General features: G+C 44.8%; 1 protein-coding gene across 4 annotated transcripts in view; it reads right to left on the minus strand.

The window, feature by feature from the left end:
* The window catches only part of MNT (MAX network transcriptional repressor), an 89,084-nt gene extending 65,018 nt beyond the window's left edge, over window positions 1-24,066 (minus strand). For 2 of the 4 annotated variants that reach the window (XM_075854226.1, XM_075854225.1), the window contains exon 1: window positions 23,703-24,057. In XM_075854226.1, coding sequence (XP_075710341.1) covers window positions 23,703-23,775 — 73 coding nt within the window. In that variant the 5' untranslated portion in view covers window positions 23,776-24,057. Of the gene's footprint in view, window positions 1-23,702 lie in introns of all 4 variants that reach the window. The other 2 variants (XM_075854227.1, XM_075854224.1) reach the window with 2 other exon arrangements.
* Between the last annotated feature and the right edge of the window lie 3,631 nt (window positions 24,067-27,697).

Here is a 27,697-nt window from a genome sequence, read left to right on the forward strand (position 1 = left end):
TGCCGCCACAAAAAACGCAAGTAAGAAAAAAAATATATATAAAGTTATACTTACCCAGAGTTCCCTGCTTCTCCAGTCCGGCCTCCCTGGATGACATTGCAGGCCATGTGACCGCTGCAGTGTCACATGGTATCTAACGTCATCCAGGGAGGCCGGCAAACTTAGATTCTCTCTTAATGCTTATTCACAATAGATTTGGGATAGAAATACTTATTTACAATTCATGATTACTCTTGTGGATTTTTATCATGCGGAATCCCCTTCCCCTTTATGTACTTTACCGCATTGCATTGTTACAGTTTTACTGTGTTTTCCTTTCTATCCTAACAGAAAATTCAAATAAAGAATTTACAAAAATAAAAAGTGACATTGCCCTGGAATCAGGGTCTCTGGCACTACTTTATGCTGCCCTCATATAGAGGGCAGCATAAACCTGGTGGCAGAATCCCTTTCAGTTCAGCCATAGGTGTTGCTAACCAGTGTCATTAAATTTCTGCTATGCTAGCGCTTTCCTGGTCAACTAGGGCCGTGGCCAAATGTGTGTGGGGGGGGGATGCCACGGATTATGCAGTGATACAGCAGCAAAATCCATGTTTGTTAAACGTGGAATTTGTAAATAAGCATGACATGTCAAATTGAAAATGCGTTCGATTTGAAAAGCCGCAGCATGCTTTAAGTTCCACTACACGTGGATAGGGTTTTTTAAAACTTTACCCACATGTATTGTACTGTAAGGCCGGGTTCCCACGTAGCGTAAACGCTGTGGAATTCCCGCAACGGAATTCTGTGAGGAAATTCAGCATTTACAGTAGCAGCAAAGTGAATGAGATTTATAATCTATAAATCTCCTGCCCACACTGCGGAAAAAAAATGCACAAAAGTCGTGCGGAAATTGTTCTGCGGTGCGTTTTTCAATTCTGCAACCTATCCATTTATGCTGGATGTTCTCTGCGGAGATGCTGCGCGTTTGGCCCATAGACTTCAAAGAGGAGCAGAAATTCCGCAACAGATTTATGTTGTTGGGGTTTTTACAGCATTTATGCAGCGTAAACGCAGTAAAAACCGCTGAAAATCCGCAGGTGCACATAATCTTTGCTATAACCAATGTTTAACACTAAGGCCTCATGCACACGACCGTAGTGTTTTTCTGGTCCGCAAATTCCAGGACCGTGTTCCGTGAAATGTTCTCCGCAGTTCATCCGTATGTAATCCGCAGTTCATCCGTATGTAATCCGCAAAATGCGGATAAAAAAAAAAAGCCTAGGTAAAACAGGATGACGACAGAACTCATTCCCGGTCGTCGCCTAGCAACACTTCAGCAAATCCGCAAACTGCGGTTGACACACGGAGGTGTACCCGCATTTTCCACGGGCCCATTGACTTCTATGGGCATGTCCGCATCGAATTTGCGGGCCGTAATAAGACATGTCCTGAGTTTCTGCGGCACGGATTTGCGGACATGCGGAGACCCGTGAAAACACGGATAGTGTGTATGGGCCCATAGAAATGAATGGGTCCGCAATTCTCCCGTGGATTTGCGGGGGAATTGCGGACGCAAAAACATGTTCGTGTGCACGGGGCCTAAATCCACAGGTAAAACCGCTGCGAAAAAAACCGCAGTGTTTCTGCAGCAATAGGAGTATTTGGTGCGGATTGCAATGACAGATTTACCAGCATTTTTCTATATTTTCTGCTGCAGATTTTCTGTTGCAGTGGGAACATTCCCTAAATTGTCGTGGACTTTAATCCAAACGTGTGAATTAACCCTATGTATTCATTGCAGAGGTGGACAAATCCAAGGAAAAAGCTAGCCAGTGCACAAAGAAATATGCCGCTTGCACCGAAGTTACGGGGTTGTTTTCTATGAAGTCTATAACAGTTGCTATTTCCAGCCACTGAAGTCTAAATGCCTCCTCTGTAGTAAAGAATTATTCTTCACCAACTGGTAGTCTGAGACAATCTGGGTTTGGCAGATACTTTTATTCCATTCTATTCTGTATGTGTCTTTTATTCATGTTTGGCCTTTTAGTTTCAATAAGGGAAATCCTAATGCTTCAGCTTTTTTGTAGATCCGAGTTAGGCCCCATGCACATGCCTGTAATCACGGGCCTCGATTGCGGGCACAGCTGACCGGCCACAGACAGCCGCCTACATTTAGGGCCTGTGCTTCCATACTTCGCATGGGAGCACAGACCGTAAAAAGCAAAAGATAGTACATGTCCTATCCTTTGCGGTACACTTCTACGGCCCAGACACCTTCCCGTAAACAAACGGGAAAATGTTTGAGAATGGTAGAAGTGAATGCATCCGTAATTGCCGTCCGCCTTAGGCCCCATGCACACAACCGTATTTACGGATTCATTAATTTCTATGGGCTACGGACACTTTTCCGTATTTTTACAGATGGGTGACTGTGCCGTAGAAATTATAGAACATGTCCTTTTGTTTGTCCGTAATTACGGCATGGACTCCCCATAGAAATCTACAGGCGCTTCCATAATTACGGACTACTACGGATGTGCATCTATAGCCGTCCGTAACTATGGAAGTGTTACTATGCGAGGCCAGGGGATTACCCAAGATTCCTCCGGGTTTTTTTTGTGGAGCGGTAAATACGGATGCACTACGGACCGTATTTACAGACACCGTTCCATATATGCAGATGATTTACGGATGACTACGGATCTGTATTTACGGATGGATGAAATCTACGGACGTGTGCATAGGGCCTTATATAGGGGATAGGGACATGTGGCACACTAAGGACATTGCAGAATTATTTTTTTTCAGATGCCCCAGTGCCCCCTTAATAGTGCCAGTTACTTATTACACTTGCTCCGCCTGCCTTCTTCGTACGTGACTGTGCAGCTCATGCCCCCTGCACTACAGTGTGCTGAGTGTCTATTAGACCCACCAGTAAATAACACTGGTCAAGAAACATAAGTCTCTGTAGGATTCACCAATGAGTCTTTCACTAGAGAAGGCTCTTAGTGACACACACAAAAACACACCTATAAAGTGGCAGTTTCCATTGCCCAGTATTTTTACATGGGTGCAATTACCATCCATGTATAATAAATACAGCATTAGGCCGCATTCAGAAAGTCGTAATACACCTGATTATTCGCTTCCATATTACCTCCGGAAGACAAGGACTCTCCCGGCGTTCAAGTAAGCCAAACTTAAAGTCACCATAAAACAATATGGTGATCTAAGCTAGGCTCAGCAGAACTGCAGGAGGTGCGGGAGTAGGTTGAGTAGAACTGCAGGAGGTCCGGGCGTAGGTTGGGTAGAACTGCAGGAGGTCCGGGGGTAGGTTGGGTAGAACTGCAGGAGGTCCGGGGGTAGGTTGGGTAGAACAATATGGTGATCTAAGCTAGGCTCAGCAGAACTGCAGGAGGTCCGGGAGTAGGTTGGGTAGAACTGCAGGAGGTCCGGGTGTAGGTTGAGTAGAAATGCAGGAGGTTCGGGGGTAGGTTGAGTAGATCTGCAGGAGGTCTGGGGGTAGGTTGGGTAGAACTGCAGGAGGTCCGGGCGTAGGTTGGGTAGAGCTGCAGGAGGTCCGTGGGTAGGTTGAGTAGAACTGCAGGAGGTCCGGGGGTAGGTTGAGTAGAACTGCAGGAGGTCCGGGGGGTAGGTTGAGTAGAACTGCAGGAGGTCCGGGGGTAGGTTGGGTAGAGCTGCAGGAGCTCCGGGGGCAGGTTGAGTAGAACTGCAGGAGGTCCGGGGGGTAGGTTGAGTAGAACTGCAGGAGGTCCGGGGGGTAGGTTGAGTAGAACTGCAGGAGGTCCGGGGGTAGGTTGGGTAGAGCTGCAGGAGCTCCGGGGGCAGGTTGAGTAGAACTGCAGGAGGTCCGGGGGTAGGTTGAGTAGAACTGCAGGAGGTCCGGGGGTAGGTTGAGTAGAACTGCAGGAGGTCCGGGGGTAGGTTGAGTAGAACTGCAGGAGGTCCAGGGGTAGGTTGGGCAGAACTGCAGGAGGTCCGGGGGTAGAAGGAAGTCTTGGTGTTGTAATCGTAATGCTAAAAAAGGACCTATAGGCAGACAAAGGTTCATAAATGCGACAAGCAGCTACACTTCAATATCCAGCTTTGATCCCAAAACGGCACTCAGAGAAAAGTAACACTCCTCAGTCCTTAGCCAAAGGTTAAGATGCAGATAAGTCAACATGAATGGGAAAACTGGAGAATATCTATAGAACCTGGAGGTGGCTTCTTTTTGTAGTTTTTCTTCACAACTAAATCAATGGATGGTAAATCTGAGACAAAATAGTCACATCTCTGCTTGTGGAACACAAAAAGTTCAGATCTAAAAACCCTAATAAATCGTATTATTTTAGAGCTTTATGCTTTAGTCAGCAATTACATTCCAAGTGCTATGAAAGAAACCGCTGTCCTGATTTCACTTCTGTCCTAAGAGGAATGATCCTGATGAGTCATGTGACTGATCTCAGGTCATGTGACAGAGAAGAATCAATGTGCTGCAGATAAAGCAAACTCCTCAGAATGTAATCTCCTGCGAAGGCTGTTTAATAAAATAACACATTTACATACGTGATAAAAAAAATAATCATCAGCACATCTGCAGTACGACCTCATAGATCTGCAGTACGACCTCATAGATCTGCAGTACGACCTCATAGATCTGCAGTTTATTGTCCTTTCTAATATACAAAGCATTCAAACTTGATCCTCACCCACCGATGCAACAATTAGGACGTAGTAACATCATGTGACCGCATCATCCAATTGCAGCCGTGGAAGGCCATGTTGCTATGGACACAATGTCACTGTAGGACAGAATATGAAAGGTTTTTTTTACATTTTCAATCACTTACAGGTTTTATTTTCAGCAGGTTTCTTGGACAACCCCCTTTAACTGCACAAGCAAAAAAGACTAGAATCGGATTTGTTGCTATGAGCCGCGGCTTGTGCGGTATGATGTTTCCACATCATGCAGATTACGACAAAGGGGCTGGCCAGTTTGTTTTTTTATACGGATGACCTATCCAGAGGATAGGTTATCAGTAAATGACCGATGGGGGTCCAACATCCAGACCCCCCACCAATTAGCTGTTCGAGCTGCCTCCGGAAGCAGAAGGCTCCAAATACTGTATAGCGGCCGTGCTGCAACTCTGCTCCTATTCAAGTGAATAGGAGCAGAGCTGCAGTTATCCAGCACCGCCGCTATACAGTGGTTGGAGACACTGGCTTCCAGCACAAACCCTACAGCTGATCGGTGCGGGGTCCGGGTGTCTGTACCCCGCCGATCATACACTGATGACCTATTCTGTAAATAAGTAATCAGTATAAAAAACAGCCCCCAAACTGGATGACCCCTTTAACCCCTTTTTGGCCCTAAATCTAACCAAAATAAAAAAAAAAAACAATAAAAATAAAAAATGAATAGAACCGCTATAGACGGGGCCCCCCTAAAAACCCTTTTACACTGGCCAATTATCAGGCAAACGAGCGCACAAAGAACGCTCGTTCCAGATAATTGCCCTGTGTAAACGGCAGCGATCAGTAGATGAACAAACACTTGTTCATCAGCTGATCGTATAGTTTTGGAAGTGCAAAATATGATCGTTGTCGGCAGCACATCTCCGTGTAAATAGGGAAACGTGCTCCCGACATTATAAAAATACATGGGGACGAGCGATCGGAGTAACGAGCACCCGTCTTCGTACTAGCTCCTTGTGAAAGGAGCAAACGAGCGCAGATCAATGAGCTGCCTCGCTAAGCTGCCTCGCTGATTGGCGCTCGTTGCACTGGCCGAAACGTGCCGTTGCACATGTACCTTCCGACCATCTTCACACTTTCAGTTTAGTTTCCTCTGCTTATCATGGTTGTTAGTCAACAGTTATGGCAACCTACTGAGCCAAGATATATAAAATAGGTTAAATAACTCTACCCATATTGCAAACACACAAACTGAATGTGTACAGTAAGATCAAGACTGATTGCCTATTTTAGACACAAATAATCTTCAAGTTTCAGTTCAGCACTTTAAATGCTATATGACACCAAAATAAGATGCGGACGTTCATGTATGGGCCTGTTCACATGAGCGTCGTATCGCTCCCGTTTGCATCACCATTGATGTAAATTGTAATTTTTTTGTTTCAGTTTGCCTCCGTTCTGCTAGTTTTCAGTTTTTTCACGGAAGCAACAGTGCTGCCGACTATTGTTTCCGAGAAAAAAAAAGCGGAATTGTGGTGCGTTTTTTCGGGGAGAATTTCCGCTGCGGAAAGCGTCGGAAAAAAAACCAAAAGCTTTCATAATTACCCCCTCCCTCTCTTCTGTGCGTAGTCCGGCCTCCTGGGATGACGTTGCAGGCCATGTGACCGCTGCAGCGGTCACATGTGATGAAATGTAATCCCAGGAGGCTGAACCGGAGAAGAAGCGGTGAACTCTGGAGGTAAGTATAAGGGTATGTTGAGAACACTCTGAAGGTAGTAATGGATCCAAGTCTGCTCTGATGCCACTTGACACAGTGAATATTGTAGATACTGGAGGGGGACCCCGGATTCCGATAGTCTCTGAATTTACGTACCTAGGGGTTAAGGTGACGGCCAGGGTCCAAGACTATATGTCCTTGAATGTCACACCACTGCTGCTCAAGGTGAAACATAAGGTGGATGCCTGGAACAGGCTCCCGCTCTCTGCTCTGGGGAGGACTAACCTAATCAAGATGATCCTTATGCCTCAAGTTTTATACATTCTTCATAACTCCCCAGTATGGATACCTAAGCAATGGTTCAGACGATTGCACAATCTCTTTCGGGATCTGGTCTGGAAAAAAGGGGTTCCAAGGATTAAATTGGAGAAATTGCAATTGCCTAAAGACGGGGGGGGGGGGGGGGGTGTCGCGCTGCCAAATGCCTGGATATATTATCTGGCTGCCCAGAGCCAACAGTTTAAGGGGTGGGAGGACACAGAGACATGGGGCTCCAGCGCACGTTTATTGTCATATTTGGGGGGAGGACTCAACCCACTAGAGGGTCTGGAAGCGCATACCTTTAAGAGATTGGCAAGTGCTAAACCAACATTACTCCTGATACATAAAATATGGTGGCAATGCAAACAGATCCTGGGAGTGGGAATGTGTACCAAATATACTCCCCTATGGCATAATCCGGTCTTGTGGAAACTATACCAATTAGAGGGCATGCAAAAATGGGAATCAGCAGGGGTTAGGCGATTACAACACCTGTATGATGATAACGGGCTGAGATCATTTCAGCAGTTGAAAGACCTATTTCCACTGGAGCACAATATGTTTTACCAATATTTGCAGATCCGTCATGCCCTACAGGCGCATGTAGTGGACCTGACGGTCTGTGCTCTTGGGGTACTAGAGTATGTGGGACGGGCTGACACGACCAAAGGCCTGATCTCAATGGCGTACAGGAGCTTACTGTCCAAACACCTGAGAAACCCAATGGTGCTGGTAAAAGCGAAATGGGAACAGGATGTCGGTCCATTGACCGAGGAGGAGTGGGAGGAGATATTAGCGTCCACATGTCACTTATCGCTCAGTCTGGCGCAAAGGAGATCACAACTCTTCCTGATACATAGAGTGTACCGCACACCGTGGGTATTAAAACAGATGGGTATTAGAGCGGATGCTAAATGTCCTAGGTGCACGGAGAAGGCGGACATATTGCATATGTTTTGGTCATGTGAGGCCCTGAGGACCCTATGGGGGGAAATATTGGACCTGATAAAGCAGGTGTATGGTCGGGAATTGGCGGCAGACGCTAAAGTTATGTTGTTGGGAGCGGTGGGAGAATTGGAGAGTGACAGAATGGCAAGTCTGGCAATTGCCAAAATATTATATCAAACGAGGAAATGCATTGCTAAACACTGGCTGGACGCGGAGCCACCAGGGATGAGGGAAATTGTAGGAATGTTGAATTATAATATCCTGATGGAGCATAAGATATTTTCTAAAAGGGGCACGGAAAAAAAATTTGAGAAACAATGGAGCAGATGGCTGGCCTGTCCTGAGGTGCTGTCACCTGAACTGAGCAGACTAAGGGCGAGAGTCGTCTGAGGAACTGGAGGTGATAGAGTCTGGAGCAAAGAAGGGGTGGTGGGGAAACTTGATAAGAGAAATGTGCTCTGACCAGGAATGGTACTAGAAACAAAGGGTGGAGATGTGGTGGGGGGCTGTGCGGGGAGGGGGGAAGTTGGGGATTTCCTGATATGCTGTAACTATTGTATACGATGTTGGAAAATTGAAATGTGAATGTTAATGTGTTATTTCATTTCTGTGTTCGTATCAATAAAATTGGATTGATTTAAAAAAAAAGTATAAGGTTATAATCACACGCAAACTCAAAAACGGCTGAAAATACGGAGCCGTTTTCAAGGGAAAACAGCTCCTGATTTTCAGAAGTTTTTTGAGCCACTCGCGATTTTCGCTGCGTTTTTTACGGTCGTTTTTGGAGCGGTTTTCTATAGAGTCTATGAAAAACGTCTCCAAAAGAGTCCCAAGAAGTGACCTGCACTTGTTTTTCACGGCCGTTTTTCAAAAAGGCCGCATAAAAAAACGGCCCGTTGGAACAGCACTCCGTTTTTACCATCTCCAGATGTTTGGAGGCGTTCTGCTTCAGAATTTTTGGCCGTTTTTCGGCCGTTTACGGCCTGAAAATAGGTTGTGTGAACATACCCTAACTGTTTTTTCCTTGCCATACACACTACTTTGTTGCTTTGTTTAACCCGTTAACGACGAGCGATGGATATATCCGTCACCAGCAAGTGTTAGTTCCCGCATAGCGACAGATCTATCCGTCACCAGCAAGTGTTAGTTCCCGCATAGCGACAGATATATCCGTCGGTCTGATCGGGTGGGTACTGCCAGCGTACCCACGAGATCAGAGGCAGGAGAACGGCTGTCAAAGTGCGCTCCGATTCCGGCAGTTTAACCCATCAGATGCCGCTGTCAAAAGCGACAGCGACTTCTAAGCTGTTTGACAGAGGGAGGGAGCTTCCTTTGTCATCCCATCGGCGCCCCCCGCAAAGAAATTGCGGGGCGCCGTCGGGTTTCCATGGCAACCCGGGAGCCTAACAAAGGCCCCCAGGTCTGCCTATTAGCCCATGCCAGAGTCAGTTATGCACTGAGAGGCTATAATGCTTTGGTATAGTAAGTATACCAGAGCATTATATAAGCGATCAGAAGATCGCATGGTGAAGTCCTCTGGTGGGACTAAAAAAAAAAAGAAGGATTACAGTTAAACTAAAATAAAATGGTAAAAGTGCAAAAAATAATAAAAAATGGCAAAATTACTTTTTTTCTCCCATTCCCACCATAAAAAGTAAAATAAAAAGTTAAATCCATAAGTCCCATGTACCCCAAAATACTACCAATGAAAACTACACCTTGTCCTGCAAAAAACAATCCCACATAGGCAACATCGACGGCGGAGAAAACAAAAAGTTACGGCGATGCAAAAAACAAGTAATTTTTTTTTAAGGGTTTTTCTTTTGCAAACCTAGAAAAACATAAAACCTTTACATATTTGGTATCCCCATAATCGTGCCGACCCATTGAATAGTGAACGGCGTAAATTGGTGAACGTGAAAATCAATGCTGGAATAGCCGTTTATTTTCAATTCTTTCCTAAAATAAAGTTAATAAAAGTTAATCAATATATTATATGCACCCAAAAATGATGCAATTGAAAAAATACAACTCGTCCCGCAAAAAACAAGCCCTTATACGGCTAAATTGATGGAATAAAAAAAAAAGTTACGACTCTTGGAATGCAACGGTGAAAAAACAAAAAATAATCCATGGTCATTGACGCACAAAATGGCCTGGTCATTAAGGGGTTAAATGTAACACCACACCACTTTCTTTAAACACCTTATTGAATTCAATGGGGGGGAAACCCGCAACAGAAGAAGAAACTGTCAATTTATGTGCGGTTTTTTTTCAGCAGCTTTTTTCCGCTGTGTGGGGACGAGATTAGTTAAAATCTCACCCGTTGCGGAAAGTCTGCATTGTTTACGCCTAGTGTGTTCCTATCCGTAAAGTTTAGTGGGTGTCCATTCTTATTGCGTCGATTTTCTCATATATGCCAATACTATGGATTTACTTCAGTAATAGCCAAATCGGAGGATTTCCATTTTTAGGCAATGTGGATTCAGGCTGCAAGTAGAATAAATTTAGCTCAAATTCAGCAAATTTTAAACGGTGGGGTTTACCCCCCAAGAGGCAGACCGAAAAAGGGTATTTAATACTTCTGCTATAAAGGGTACTATAAGGTACTATGTTGACATGGCAGAATTTTTGCAGCAGATTCTGCCTCTCATTCATTTCAATGGGAGCCGGACGCTGCTTTTTCCCGCTAACTGATATTTCAGCTAGCGGGAACGATCAGCTAGCGTCCTGCCCGATCTTCCGTCCGAACAGAACCTCTCATTGAAGTGAATAGGAATCTTCTTGCCAACGGCATGAATAATTCCGCGGCGGATTTTGCGGTGGGACCCAAGCAAAATCCGCCATGTGAACTGACCCTTACACGTGCAGTCGAGCCGCAGATTTCTGCTAATTGCCATGCTGCACCTGTACTTGCCACTTGAAACCACGGCAAGTACGGGTGCAGAACGGCCATTGGCCATAATCTGTGTGCGGTTACGGCGACTCGGTCACATATGTAATAAGACTCAATGGGAATAAATGTTGATGAATAAATTAGATGTACCCCAAAATGGTACTAATAAAAACTACAACTTGTCCCGCAAAAAACAAGACATTATACGGCCACGTCGACGGAAAAATAAAACAAAGATATGGCTCTTACAATGCGGAAATTAATAAAAATAAAATGAATAGCTCCTTCCTGAATGCCCAAAATAGGCTGGATCTTAACCCGTTAGTGACCGGCCCATAGTCATTTTACGTCGGTCACTAACGGGCCTTATTCCGATGCCATAGACTTTTTACGTCGTGGCATCGGAATGAGTAAACAGAGCAGGGAACTGTCAAATCTCCCTGCTCTCAGCTGCCAGAGGCAGCTGAGGGCTGGGAGCGTCCCTGCTCTGCCGGGTGAGATCGATATTAATATCGATCTCACCCGTTTAACCCCTCAGATGCGGTGCTCAATAGCGAGCACCGCATCTGAGTAGTTTTGGAGAGAGGGAGGGATCTCCCTCTCATCCCACTGACACCCGGCGATAACATCGCCGAGTGTCAGTGTCTCCGACGGCAGCCGGGGGCCTAATAAAGGCCCCCAGGTCTGCCTGGAGCGAATGCCTGCTAGATCATGCCGGAGGCATGTCCTAGCAGATGCCTGTCCGTTTTAAACGGACAGGCATAATACACTGCAATACAGAAGTATTGCAGTGTATTATAATAGCGATCGCATGATCGCATATTAAAGTCCCCTAGTGGGACTAGTAAAAAAGTTTAAAAAAAGTTTAATAAAGTTAATTAAAAAAAAATGTGAAAAAAAAATGAAAAACCCACCTTTTTCCCCTTACAAACTGCTTTACTATTAAAAAACCAGAAGTAAAAAAGTTACACATATTTGGTATCGCCGCGTCCGTAACGACCCCGACTATAAAGGTATTACATTATTTAACCCGCACGGTGAACGCCGTAAAAAATGTAATAAAAAAAGTTGGAAAAATTGCTGTTTTCTGTGAATCCTGACTTTAAAAAAACGTGATTAAAAAGTGATCAAAAAGTCGCATCTACTCCAAAATGGTACCAATAAAAACTACAAGTCTTCCCGCAAAGAAAAAGCCCTCATACAACTGCATCGGCGAAAAAATAAAAACGTTACGGCTTTTCAAATATGGAGACACAAAAACAAATAATTTTGAAAAAAAAGCATTTTTACTGTGTAAAAGTAGTAAAACATACAAAAACTATACAAATTTGGTATCGTTGCAATCGTAACAACCCGCTGAATAAAGTTATTGTGTTATTTATAGCACATGGTAAACGGCGTAGATTTAGGATGCAAAAAAGAGTGGCGAAATTTCTGATTTTTTTCTATTCCCCCCCCCCCAAAAAAAGTTAATAAAAGTTAATCAATAAATAATATGTACCTAAAAATGGTGCTATTAAAAAATACAACTTGTCCCGCAAAAAACAAGACCTTATACAGCTATGTCGACGCAAAAATAAAAACTTTATAGCTCTTGGAATGAGACGATGGAAAAACTTAAAAAATAGCCTGGTCATTAAGGTCCAAAATAGGCTGGTCATTAACTCCTTAACGCCGAAGGACGGATATATCCGTCCTCAGCATCTGCTAGTTCGCGCAGGAGGACGGATATATCCGTCCTGTGATGGCGCGGGTACTGACACTGTACCCACGCGATCAGCGGCAGGAGCACGGCTGTTATACACAGCCTGGCTCCTGCTGCAACTGCCGGAATCGAAGCGCGCGCCGATTCCGGCAGTTTAACCCATTAAATGCCGCTGTCAATAGTCAAAAAAATGTAAAACAGTTAAATAAAGTTTGTGAAAAAAAAAAATTACAGTCAAAGTCAAATAAAACTTATTTTTTGGCCCAAAAAGTGGTTTTATTTAGTAAAACGGTCAAAACAAATCACACATACACATATATGGTATCCCCGCGATCGTAACATCTTGACCAATAAAATGAACATATTAATTAAACGGCCGGATGAACGGCGTCCAAAGAAAACGCAAAAAACAACGTCAAAATTCTCTCTTTTCTCCCATTCCCCCCATAAAAAATAAAATAAAAGTTAATCTATAAGTCCTATGTACCCCAAAATAGTACTAATGAAAACTACACATTGGCCCGCAAAAATCAAGCCCACATACGGCCACATCGACGGAAAAATAAAAACGTTACGTCTCTTGGAATGCGGCGATGCAAAAACAAGTAATTTTTTTCTAAAAGGCTTTTTATTGTGCAAACGTAGAAAAAACATAAAACCTTTACATATTTGGTATCCCCGTAATCGTGCCGACCCATAGAATAAAGTTAACATGTTATTTACGCTGCATAGTAAACGGTGTAAATTTATAACGTGAAAATCAATGCTGGAATAGCTGCTTATTTTCAATTCTCTCCTAAAATAAAGTTAATAAAAGTTAATCAATATGTTATAAGCATCTAAAAATGGTACAATTACAAAATACAACTTGTCCCGCAAAAAACAAGCCCTTATACAGCTATGTCGACGGAATAAAAAAAAGAGTTACGACTCTTGGAATGCGACCGTGAGAAAACAAAAAATAATCCTTGGTCATTAACGTGCAAAATGGCCCGGTCATTAAGGGGTTAAAAGATTATTATGTTTGTAAACAGAGGTAATCTAAGGAGTGCTATTGCTTTGCTGCCAAAAATATACCAGACCAGGTTCCCAGAGGTCCCGCGACCTTGACCTTCATGACCTCACACTACTGACCAGGTTATCAGACTGGTGTTAGAGAGGTCAGACAGATGACTGCTATCTGCCTTACATTTTCAGAATTGGAGCCATTCATGCCCTTCTAGCCGCCAAACCAAGTGCTCTTGAAGATGTGGATCTTTGTGCATAAAAATTCTTCTGACTGGAGAGAAACTCCCACCGATCACTGAAACGATTGATTAGAATGCCCCCAAATTGTATCTTTCGGGTGACGCCAGAGTAAACACTCGCAATGTTTTTTCTCCATGTCTGGTTCCAGGCTAACGTGGGCCTCCTCTACACCCCGCCATCTTAGACCCAAAGCCACGCTATTCTTGCCACCAAACGGTTTATGCTTGAGACATTGGTGACACACTGAGGAGCCAGTGGGAGCTCTAGTTTAGGCCTTCAGGTTACGTCCATATATAGAGGAAGAAATCTTGCTGTGGATTTCACCCTATGCATTTCAAAGGGTAAAACCCGTGGCACAATAATGTGTATGCTGCATTCAGAAATCCACAGTACTCTCTGATTTTCCTGTGGAGTTTTTCCGCTACATGTGGATGAAGTTTTGAAAACCCCATACACTTGTATTGTACTGTAAATCGCTGCAGATTTGTGCTACAGAATCTGCATCGCAAATCTGCTACATGCGGTCCCGGCCCTATGGTACAGAATTCTAGTGCTGCAAATGACCGGGGCCAGTTGGTGATCTTGAGCCAGGAACAAACTTTTAGGACCCCTGCATGCAGCCCGTTCTAGGGATCAATTTGGGGTCACATTTTACAAGATGTGTAAGGGTAAAACTTCCCACAAGTTTTCCTATATGTTAAAGAGGCTCTGTCACCACATTATAAGTGTCCTATCTCCTTTCACATTCTTTTTGCCATGATTAAGAGCAATGTGTTTGCTCGAAACGCGTAGGCTAAGGCCACACAGCCCGCTACTACATACACTTTGAGACTGCGTCTCCGTGTTTTTTAATTATTTTTGCAATAAAATTGGGAATATATTTCCTTTTTAAATCAACACAGCGCTGGATTTTTCTCTCCTTTCCTGTCCTATCTCCTACATAAGGAGATCAGCGCTATAATGTAGGTGACAGCAGTGCTTTTTATTTAGAAAAACTATTTGTTTTCACCACTTTATTAGTGATTTTAGCTTTATGCTAATGAGTTTCTCAATGGACAACTGGGCATGTTTTACTATTGACCAAGTGGGCGTTGTACAGGGGAGTGTATGATGCTGACCAATCAGCATCATACACTTCTCTCCATTCATTTACTCAGCGCATAGGGATCCTGCTAGATCCTTATGTGCTGTCTTATACTTACACATTAACGATACTGAAGTGTTTAGACAGTGAATAGACATTCCACGGGATGTCTATTCACAATCCCTGCACTTCGTTAATGTTTCTGTGGTAGTTACAGCAGAGCAAGCGTAATCTTGCGAGATCACGCTGTAGATGACAGGTTACAGCGAGATTACACTGTCCTCTGCTGTAACTACCACAGACAGAGTAACGAAGTGCAGAGATTGTGAAGAGACATCCCGTGGAATGTCTATTCACTGTCTAAACACTTCAGTATCGTTAATGTGTTAGTATAAGACAGCACATAAGGATCTAAAAGGATCCCTATGCGCTGTGTAAATGAATGGAGAGGAGTGTATGACGCTGATTGGTCGCTGATTGGTCAGCATCATACACTCCCCTGTACAACGCCCACTTGGTCTAAAGTAAAACACGCCCAGTTGTCCATTGACAAACTCATTAGAATAAAGCTAAAATCGCTAATAAAGTGGTGAAAATAGATAATTTAGTTTTTTTTCTAAATGTAGGAGACAGAGCACTTATAATGTGGTGACAGAGTCTCTTTAAAGGGGTCTCACCAAAATAACCCATTTTCATTTGCCTTCCTAGGGCCACTGCTGAGAGCAGAAAGCCACTAAGTGTCAGGGTCTTCTGTGCTGGTGGACCTGGCATGTCTATATATTACCAAATTTCTGCATCAGGGAAAATGACTGGTCGACTGCTGCTTAAAAGGCTCGGGCCTTCAGAAATCTACTGATCGCTTGGCCAAGTTTATTTCAAAATGGGATTTTCACAATGAGGGAACCCCTTTAAATTCCTATAGGCTTCTAACCTAGATCCTTTTTTTTAACTTGTGGGACATGTCTATAAAGAGTAATATGGCTCTTACTAACAAGCAGACAACATGTGTTAGTGATATGCAGGATGCTGTGCGAGAGGCAATACTCTGCAGGGACGTCTATAGATGCCTCTGTATGGAATCCCAGACATATGGAAATACAGTAGAGCCCCATAGGAGCCCTTTATGGCTCTGTACAAATCAGAGGTTATAATACGGCTATGTGCAATAATAGGGCCGTTATAGACAAAAACACAAACTAGAACTAATGAGAAATGAAAAACAATTCAATCATTCACTTAATCGGAACGTATATGCATTGCTTGTGTGGTTTTACAATGCGGTCATACAGATGCCTCTACTGATATCAAGGCCATGTTATGTTCCTAAAAAATAATAATTCAGGATTGTGTAGTTCAGAAAAGGAATACAAAAATGTAAAAAAAAAATAATTCACCGTTTTTACAGTAATGGCTGGTCTACAATGCAGAAAACGCTGCCCTGTAATTTACCCCGCGCGGTCCGCAGCCTCCACAAGATTTCTGACTGCGCATGAGCAGGAAGTTAGTAATAAGGGTTGCCCTGTAGTGTCTGCCCTTCCCCCAACTCCTATGTACTCTTGAGGGCTCTCCCAGGAACCAGACAGCACTGAAAGGAGGGAAGAGGGGAGAATGTGCCCCACTCAGGAGCCGCCCCGCACTCCACCCCCTGTACGTCAGGGCTGGAGGGGAGAAAAATCATTAAAACCTACAAATAAACAAGAAAAATAGAGCGCAGCAATGCGACTGTAACATGAAGGAGGGCGATCGCACTGAATGATGGACGCGATGCTCTGCAGGATGAGCACAAGGTCCAGGCGGCAGAGAACAGACTTTGACCGGCCACGGCTGTATGTACAAAACACGCCGCATCCCATGTGCTGTCATCGTATAATGTATACAGCAAACCGGACACCACAGCAGCGGTCAGCCGGAAACCGCCACCAGATCCACGCCGTGTCGGAGATGGTTAATCTCTTGCAGCAGACAGCGGTGGTTTCCTTGACATCACCGCTGATGACTCGCATACAAATGTGTTTGCACTACGGGAGGAATATACAGGAGGCGTGTGGAGAGTCCGGTAAAATGGTAGTGGCCGCAGAGGTGTATGCTATGAAAGTCTATGGTGGGCGACATAACATCGCTTTTGTGTATAAGGAGATGACGCATCACTGTGATAAATGTTACGTAGTCAATTCTGCCAAAATTAAAAATATAACATTGGCGCTATGGAGCCGTCAGTAGGTAAACCCAGAACGTGGCACCCACCAGTACATGTCCCGCATATATGTAATAGAGTAGAGACCGCGCACGGAGCAGGATCACATGCACACGATGCAGTAATGGGCGGGTGACAGGAGTCTTCTGGATATTTGTAACATAGGAAGGGTGTGTTACCGCCCTACAGAACGGGCGCCTGTCAGGGTGTGTTACCACCCTACAGAACGGGCGCCTGTCAGGGTGTGTTACCACCCTACTGAAGGGGCGCCTGTCAGGGTGTGTTACCACCCTACTGAAGGGGCGCCTGTCAGGGTGTGTTACCACCCTACCGAAGGGGCGCCTGTCAGGGTGTGTTACCACCCTACCGAACGGGCGCCTCTCAGGGTGTGTTACCACCCTACCGAACGGGCGCCTCTCAGGGTGTGTTACCACCCTACCGAACGGGCGCCTGTCAGGGTGTGTTACCACCCTACCGAACGGGCGCCTGTCAGGGTGTGTTACCACCCTACCGAACGGGCGCCTGTCAGGGTGTGTTACCACCCTACCGAACGGGCGCCTGTCAGGGTGTGTTACCACCCTACCGAACGGGCGCCTGTCAGGGTGTGTTACCACCCTACCGAACGGGCGCCTGTCGGGGTGTGTTACCACCCGACCGAACGGGCGCCTGTCAGGGTGTGTTACCACCCTACCGAACGGGCGCCTGTCAGGGTGTGTTACCACCCTACTGAACGGGCACCTGCCAGGTTGTGATCCTGGCGTTATTTACAGGGGGCTCTGCATAGCTCACAGCTACTAACACACAACTTCTACCTCCATCACAAGTGTCACATCTAAAGGAAAACGAAGAATGCATAAAATATGTTGCTTTAAAAACAAAAATAATAAAAAGCCGCTAACATCACTCATATATGTGTAATGAGGTTCTCAGAACTGGAGATAGGAGAGATTAGTGGTCATTCGGGCATGTTAGGCCCCATGCACATGACCGTATATTTGGTCTGTAATTACGGACCCATTCATTTCCATGGCCGATTTACAGGAAAGTGTCCGTGCCGTAGAAGCCTTCTGTAAACAATAGGACACGTCCTATTTATTTATTTTACGGACCGTGTGTAAAGGATCTGCCAGGCACAGCTTCTGTATCCACGCCCATAGGTAATCAGTCTGCACCTGCTTCTATGTCTGTGAGACTGACTCCATCTTCCACCACTCAGGATGGCAGGCTTAGGAGTGGGAGAGCCTATCACAGCCTGGCCAGACGGAGCTAGCTCCCGCCCTCTGTCTATTTATACCTTCACTTCCTGCTCCTCCTTTGCCTGTGATTCTCCTGTTTGCTGGCTCTGCTGCTGCTGCTGCTTGAACTATTTGTCCCTGCTTCATATGACCCTGGCTTACTGACTACTCTTCTGCTCTGCGTTTGGTACCTCGTACACTCCTGGTTTGACTCGGCTTGTTCACTACTCTCCTGCTCTGCGTTTTGGTACCTCGTACACTCCTGGTTTGACTCGGCTCGTTCACCACTCTTGTTGCTCACGGTGTTGCCGTGGGCAACTGCCCCATTTCCCTTAGCTTCTGTGTACCCTTGTCTGTCGTGCACTTATTGTCTGTTGTACCCAGTCGCCTAGGGCGGGTCGTTGCAAGTAGGCAGGGACTGAGTGGCGGGTAGATTAGGGCTCACTTGTCTGTTTCCCTACCCCCTTCATTACACCGTGTTCCCATACTTTATAATGGAAGCACAGTCCGATCGCATTTGCGGGCTATGCTAACATTATAAAAGTATGGGAGCACGGTCCGTAAAATAAAGATAGGACATGTCCTATTTTTTACGGAAGGCTTCTACGGCATGGACACCTTTCCCGTAAAGATACAGGTTGGTGTCCGTCGGCCATAGAAATTAATGGGTCCATAATTACGAACAAATTCTATGGTAGTGTGCATGGGGCCTTAGGGTTTGTCCACACGTAGCGGAATTGCTTCATATTTTCTGTCCGGCATTGCAGACGGAAAATACGCAGAATACAGTAGCAGCAGAGCGGATGACATTTAAGAAATCTCATCCACACACTATCAAATTTCCCAGCAGAAATTGACCTGCGGTGCCTATTTTTCGGACTGCAGAATGTCAATTCCTGCCGCGGAAATTGGACAGAATTGAGAAAAACGCAGCAAAATACGCACCATTTTCTGCAGTCAAAAATGCAGGAAATGGTGCGTTTTTTGCTGCAGCGGAAAGTGCTATTTTCAACGGAAATGCTGCAGAAATTCCGTTACTTGTGGACAAGCCCTTAGTCTGCACTTCTGGTCACTGACAGTAGTAAAAAAAAAACATTACACGCAGCCCGAGCCTGAAATGGCTGATAACAGGAAACAAAGTGCATTGCACAGCAACTGAGAGACAAAGAAGGTTCATCTAATACAGAATAAGCAAATGATCTACATCTGTGCAGTCTGTAGTGAAGGCCCGGGCTTCATATCCATCAAATGGTCTCATAGTACACAGCTGCCCCAGCCAGCTACAGAAATACAGGAGCCAAGTAACAGTGGTGTAATAAATAACGAGACAGCTAGTCAGGTAACAGTGGTGTAATAACGAGACATCTAGTCAGGTAACAGTGGTGTAATAATGAGACAGCTAGTCAGGTAACAGTGGTGTAATAACGAGACAGCTACAGTCAGGTAACAGTGGTGTAATAACGAGACAGCTAGTCAGGTAACAGTGGTGTAATAACGAGACAGCTAGTCAGGTAACAGTGGTGTAATAACGAGACAGCTACAGTCAGGTAACAGTGGTGTAATAACGAGACATCTACAGTCAGGTAACAGTGGTGTAATAACGAGACATCTACAGTCAGGTAACAGTGGTGTAATAACGAGACAGCTACAGTCAGGCAACACCGGTGTAATAACGAGACAGCTACAGTCAGGTAACAGTGGTGTAATAACGAGACAGCTACAGTCAGGTAACAGTGGTGTAATAACGAGACAGCTACAGTCAGGTAACAGTGGTGTAATAACGAGACAGCTACAGTCAGGTAACAGTGGTGTAATAACGAGACAGCTACAGTCAGGTAACAGTGGTGTAATAACGAGACATCTACAGTCAGGTAACAGTGGTGTAATAACGAGACGGCTACAGTCAGGTAACAGTGGTGTAATAACGAGACATCTACAGTCCGGTAACAGTGGTGTAATAATGAGACATCTACAGTCAGGTAACAGTGGTGTAATAACGAGACATCTACAGTCAGGTAACAGTGGTGTAATAACGAGACATCTACAGTCAGGTAACAGTGGTGTAATAACGAGACATCTACAGTCAGGTAACAGTGGTGTAATAATGAGACATCTACAGTCAGGTAACAGTGGTGTAATAACGAGACATCTACAGTCAGGTAACAGTGGTGTAATAACGAGACGGCTACAGTCAGGTAACAGTGGTGTAATAACGAGACATCTACAGTCCGGTAACAGTGGTGTAATAACGAGACGGCTACAGTCCGGTAACAGTGGTGTAATAACGAGACATCTACAGTCAGGTAACAGTGGTGTAATAACGAGACAGCTAGTCAGGTAACAGTGGTGTAATAACGAGACATCTACAGTCAGGTGACAGTGGTGTAATAATGAGACATCTACAGTCAGGTAACAGTGGTGTAATAACGAGACATCTACAGTCAGGTAACAGTGGTGTAATAACGAGACGGCTACAGTCAGGTAACACCGGTGTAATAACGAGACATCTACAGTCAGGTAACAGTGGTGTAATAACGAGACGGCTACAGTCAGGTAACAGTGGTGTAATAACGAGACATCTACAGTCCGGTAACAGTGGTGTAATAACGAGACAGCTACAGTCAGGTAACAGTGGTGTAATAACGAGACAGCTACAGTCAGGTAACAGTGGTGTAATAACGAGACAGCTACAGTCAGGTAACAGTGGTGTAATAACGAGACAGCTACAGTCAGGTAACAGTGGTGTAATAACGAGACAGCTACAGTCAGGTAACAGTGGTGTAATAACGAGACAGCTACAGTCAGGTAACAGTGGTGTAATAACGAGACATCTACAGTCAGGTAACAGTGGTGTAATAACGAGACAGCTACAGTCAGGTAACAGTGGTGTAATAACGAGACGGCTACAGTCAGGTAACACCGGTGTAATAACGAGACATCTACAGTCAGGTAACAGTGGTGTAATAACGAGACGGCTACAGTCAGGTAACAGTGGTGTAATAACGAGACATCTACAGTCCGGTAACAGTGGTGTAATAACGAGACGGCTACAGTCCGGTAACAGTGGTGTAATAACGAGACAGCTACAGTCAGGTAACAGTGGTGTAATAACGAGACATCTACAGTCAGGTAACAGTGGTGTAATAACGAGACATCTACAGTCAGGTAACAGTGGTGTAATAACGAGACAGCTACAGTCAGGTAACAGTGGTGTAATAACGAGACAGCTACAGTCAGGTAACAGTGGTGTAATAACGAGACAGCTACAGTCAGGTAACAGTGGTGTAATAACGAGACATCTACAGTCAGGTAACAGTGGTGTAATAACGAGACAGCTACAGTCAGGTAACAGTGGTGTAATAACGAGACATCTACAGTCAGGTAACAGTGGTGTAATAACGAGACAGCTACAGTCAGGTAACAGTGGTGTAATAATGAGACATCTACAGTCAGGTAACAGTGGTGTAATAACGAGACAGCTACAGTCAGGTAACAGTGGTGTAATAACGAGACATCTACAGTCAGGTAACAGTGGTGTAATAACGAGACAGCTACAGTCAGGTAACAGTGGTGTAATAACGAGACAGCTACAGTCAGGTAACACCGGTGTAATAACGAGACATCTACAGTCAGGTAACAGTGGTGTAATAACGAGACGGCTACAGTCAGGTAACAGTGGTGTAATAACGAGACAGCTACAGTCAGGTAACAGTGGTGTAATAACGAGACAGCTACAGTCAGGTAACAGTGGTGTAATAACGAGACATCTACAGTCAGGTAACAGTGGTGTAATAACGAGACATCTACAGTCAGGTAACAGTGGTGTAATAACGAGACAGCTACAGTCAGGTAACAGTGGTGTAATAACGAGACAGCTACAGTCAGGTAACACCGGTGTAATAACGAGACATCTACAGTCAGGTAACAGTGGTGTAATAACGAGACGGCTACAGTCAGGTAACAGTGGTGTAATAACGAGACGGCTACAGTCAGGTAACAGTGGTGTAATAACGAGACATCTACAGTCAGGTAACAGTGGTGTAATAACGAGACAGCTACAGTCAGGTAACAGTGGTGTAATAACGAGACAGCTACAGTCAGGTAACACCGGTGTAATAACGAGACATCTACAGTCAGGTAACAGTGGTGTAATAACGAGACGGCTACAGTCAGGTAACAGTGGTGTAATAACGAGACGGCTACAGTCAGGTAACTGATGTAATAATGAGACATCTACAGTCAGGTAACAGTGGTGTAATAATGAGACAGCTACAGTCAGGTAACTGATGTAATAACGAGACATCTACAGTCAGGTAACAGTGGTGTAATAACGAGACAGCTACAGTCAGGTAACACCGGTGTAATAACGAGACATCTACAGTCAGTTGATGCCAGGGATTATGCGCACATAGAAGCGGGAACGTGGGCGCTAGTTATCAGTAGTATCGTGCGGGGAGGGGGCAGGGTGCCGGTGCTCTACCATTACTCGGTGTATGGGGGGGGGGGGGTGAGGATACGTGCGGTACTCGGAAAGGGGAGCCAGAGCAGAGGGGGGAAGTGGTACTGCCGGGGAGAGAGGGGGGCGGGGGAGGCCGTGAATTACGTGGATCATGCTGTGTGCGTGCTGCCCAGTTTGGCTCCGCCCCCTCTGTCTGTCTCCGTGTCCCGCTCAGACTCGCCTCGTTCCTCCCCCCTCGATAGGGCGTGCTCCTAATGCACGTGGGGGGAGAGGCGGATCCAGACACGTCACCAGGCACACATAACCCCTTCGTTGCCGACCCTCCTCGCCCATACGATAATCTCTTGGCAGTGTTTAACTGTAGAACACAACACTATCTGTCAGTGTGATTAAACGTGTCATTTACGATACACATAGCCCGGTGCACCGCAGAGAGGAAGCCCGGGGAACGCTGCGCTCGGCAGTGTGCGGGTTAAGGGGAGAGGTTGGCAGGAGTCATATGACAAACCCATGTCATGCTATTATGCAAAGTGCTGCTGGAGCATTGCCACCGCCCTGCACTGTAACTCCGGCTCCTTCGATCACAGGCAAACCGCAAAAATAACCAGCCTGCTGCGACACTGCGAGAACATGACACTGGCACAACTCGTCTCCGCAGCCAATCCTAATGTAAAAGCCCAGCACTGCAGCAATATAACACTGCACAGTCATCACTGTACCCAGAGTGCCCTCATTACCGCAACATTGTAACACTGCATTCAGTCCAAGTATCAGCCAATCGTAAACCAGCACTGCAACCAGTGTCTGTTCCGAACCGCTACTATGTAACATTGCATCCAGTTATCACAACTCAGCACTGCAGCCAGTGTCTGGTCATCACTGTAACAACGTAGCACCAAATCTAATCCCTGGTGAACGTTGCAACAAAGTATCACTGCATACAGCCTTGTATTAGCCAATCCGAGCCCAGCACTGCTGCCAGCCCTTGAGATCACTGCAACAATGTATCTTTGCTTTCAATTTCAGTATGACATTGCAATACAGCAGCATCAATGTAACACTGCAGCAACCAACCCAACTCGTTACAGTTTAGCACTGCAGCCTGTCTACGGTGTGCTCTGGTGTAGAGATGTCTGACATCCAGAGTACGGCTACCAGCACCATTACTAAGAATCACCATCCAGCACAGTCTATGCCCGGTGCCCCCTCACTTACCACGTGTCCTCTGTTGCTGCTGGGCTTGCCATTCTAGGAATAGGGCTGCTTGTAATAGTGTCTCCAGGCTCATGTCTCCAGCAATCCTCCGTGTCTTCTCTGCCTCCAGGAATCAATCACACATACAGGGGCTGTGCTGAGTGTCCTCCCCTCCACCAGTGGGCGACCAGGTCCTTAATCCTACATACAAAGCAGCCACAAGACAGAGATGTCACCCCGATCCCCCCACAGATCTTCCAGACAAGAAAAGGGCTGCAACAAGATGGCGATGAGTAACAGAAACACAACAAGAAAAAAAGGGACTCACAGAGCTGTGAGCTACTACCGGCTGCAGGGAAAACCCGGACACTGGAGTGACAGGAGGGAGCGGAGTCCCTGTACCCTGGAAGTGTCCTCGTGTATACATCCTGTCATGTCACACTCTGCCGGGACATCGGGGTTACCATTCAGCAAAGCCGAACACTGGGGGTCTCATTTCTATTGATGTCATGTTTTACAAATCAATTAAAACAATAAATAAAATCGATGCCAAGAATTTTGTACATACTCCATTGAAAGTAAATGGCCAGAAAATAAGGGTTCACAATGGCCATTTATCTATACGTCATTCTAAGGGTATGTTCACACGCAGTGTTTCCAGACGTAATTCTGGCGTTTTACGCCTCGAATTATGCCTGAAAAAACGGCTCCATTACGCCTACAAACATCTGTCCATTGCTTTCAATGGGTTTTACGGTGTTCTGTTCCCACGAGGCTAAGGCTGGATTCACACGAGCATGTTCGATCCGTAAAGGACGGAATGTATTTTGGCCGCAAGTCCCGGACTTTACACACTGCAGGGAGCCGGGCTCCTAGCATCATAGTTATGTACGACGCTAGGAGTCCCTGCCTCGCTGCGGGAAAACTGTCCGGTATTGTAATCATGTTTTCAGTATGAGACAGTAGTTCCACGGAGAGGCAGGGACTCGTACATAACTATGATGCTAGGAGCCCGGCTCCCTGCAGTGTGTTCGGTCCGGGACTTGTGGCCAAAATACGTTCCGTCCATTACGGACCGAACATGCTCGTGTGAATCCAGCCATAATTTTACGCGTCGGTCAAAATACGGCGCATAAAAAGACGCTCGCGAAAAAGAAGTGCATGTCACTTTTTGGGATGTTTTTGGAGCCGTTTTTCAGTGACTCCATTGAAAAACAGCTCCAATAATGGCCGTAAAATACGCAGCGAAAAATGTGAGTTGCTACAAAAACATCTGAAAATCAGGAGCTGTTTTCGCATGAAGACAGCTCCGTATTTTCGGCCGTTTTTCGGGGCGTAAATGCCCGAAAAATCGGAAGCAGAACGCCTCCAAACATCTGCCCATTGATTTCAATGGGAAAAATGGCATTCTGTTCCGATGTAAAAAATGGCAGCGAAAAATAAGTGCAGGACACTTCTTGGGATGTTTTTGGAGCTGTTTTTCATTGACTGAATACCACCACACAATAACCACATAGTGACTGAATAATACCCCCATACTGATACTGAATAATACCACCACACAATAACCACATAGTGACTGAATAATACCCCCATACTGATACTGAATAATACCACCACACAATAACCACATAGTGACTGAATAATACCCCCATACTGATACTGAATAATACCACCACACAATAACCACATAGTGACTGAATAATACTCCCATACTGTTACTAAATAATACCGCCACACCATAACCACGTAGTGACTGAATAATACCCCCATACTGTTACTGAATAATATCACCACACCATAACCACAGTGACTGAATAATACCCCCATACTGATACTGAATAATACCACCACACAATAACCACATAGTGACTGAATAATACCCCCATACTGATACTGAATAATACCACCACACAATAACCACATAGTGACTGAATAATACCCCCATACTGATACTGAATAATACCACCACACAATAACCACATAGTGACTGAATAATACCCCCATACTGTTACTAAATAATACCGCCACAGCATAACCACATAGTGACTGAATAATACTCCCATACTGTTACTAAATAATACCGCCACACCATAACCACGTAGTGACTGAATAATACCCCCATACTGTTACTGAATAATATCACCACACCATAACCACAGTGACTGAATAATACCCCCATACTGATACTGAATAATACCTCCACACCATAACCACAGTGACTGAATAATACCCCCATACTGTTACTAAATAATACCGCCACACCATAACCACATAGTGACTGAATAATACCCCCATACTGATACTGAATAATACCACCACACAATAACCACATAGTGACTGAATAATACCCCCATACTGATACTGAATAATACCACCACACAATAACCACATAGTGACTGAATAATACCCCCATACTGTTACTAAATAATACCGCCACAGCATAACCACATAGTGACTGAATAATACTCCCATACTGTTACTAAATAATACCACCACACCATAACCACATAGTGACAGAATAATACCCCCATACTGTTACTGTATAATACCACCACACCATAACCACATAGTGACTGAATAATACTCCCATACTGTTACTGAATAATACCACCACACCATAACCACATAGTGACTGAATAATACTGCCATACTGTTACTGAATAATACCGCCACAGCATAACCACATAGTGACTGAATAATACCCCCATACTGTTACTAAATAATACCGCCACACCATAACCACGTAGTGACTGAATAATACCCCCATACTGTTACTGAATAATATCACCACACCATAACCACAGTGACTGAATAATACCCCCATACTGATACTGAATAATACCTCCACACCATAACCACAGTGACTGAATAATACCCCCATACTGTTACTAAATAATACCGCCACACCATAACCACATAGTGACTGAATAATACCCCCATACTGTTACTAAATAATACCGCCACACCATAACCACGTAGTGACTGAATAATACCCCCATACTGTTACTGAATAATATCACCACACCATAACCACATAGTGACTGAATAATACTCCCATACTGTTACTGAATAATACCTCCACACCATAACCACAGTGACTGAATAATACCCCCATACTGTTACAAAATAATACCACCACATAGTGACTGAATACTACCCCCATACTGTTACTGAATAATACCTCCACACCATAACCACAGTGACTGAATAATACCCCCATACTGTTACAAAATAATACCACCACATAGTGACTGAATACTACCCCCATACTGTTACTGAATAATACCTCCACACCATAACCACATAGTGACTGAATAATACTCCCATACTGTTACTGAATAATACCACCACACCATAACCACAGTGACTGAATAATACCCCCATACTGTTACTGAATAATACCGCCACACCATAACCTCATAGTGACTGAATAATACCTCCATACTGCTACTGAATAATACCACCACACCATAACCAAAGTGACTAAATAATACCCCCATACTGTTACTGAATAATACCACCACACCATAACCAAAGTGACTAAATAATACCCCCATACAGTTACTGAATAATACCTCCACACCATAACCACATAGTGACTGAATAATACCCCCATACTGATACTGAATAATACCACCACACCGTGACTGAATAATATCCCCATACGGATACTGAATAATGCCACCACACCATAACCACATAGTGACTGAATAACACCCCCATACTGATACTGAATAATACCTCCACACCATAACCTCATAGTGACTGAATAATACCCCCATACTGATACTGAATAATACCTCCACACCATAACCTCATAGTGACTGAATAATACCCCCATACTGATACTGAATAATACCACCACACCATAACCACATAGTGACTGCATAATACCCCCATACTGTTACTAAATAATACTGCCACAGCATAACCACATAGTGACTGAATAATACCCCCATACTGATACAGAATAATACCGCCACACAATAACCTCATAGTGACTGAATAATAAC

This window comes from Rhinoderma darwinii, chromosome 2, assembly GCF_050947455.1.
Source record: "Rhinoderma darwinii isolate aRhiDar2 chromosome 2, aRhiDar2.hap1, whole genome shotgun sequence".
In the NCBI taxonomy this organism is placed as follows: Eukaryota; Metazoa; Chordata; class Amphibia; order Anura; family Rhinodermatidae; genus Rhinoderma; species Rhinoderma darwinii.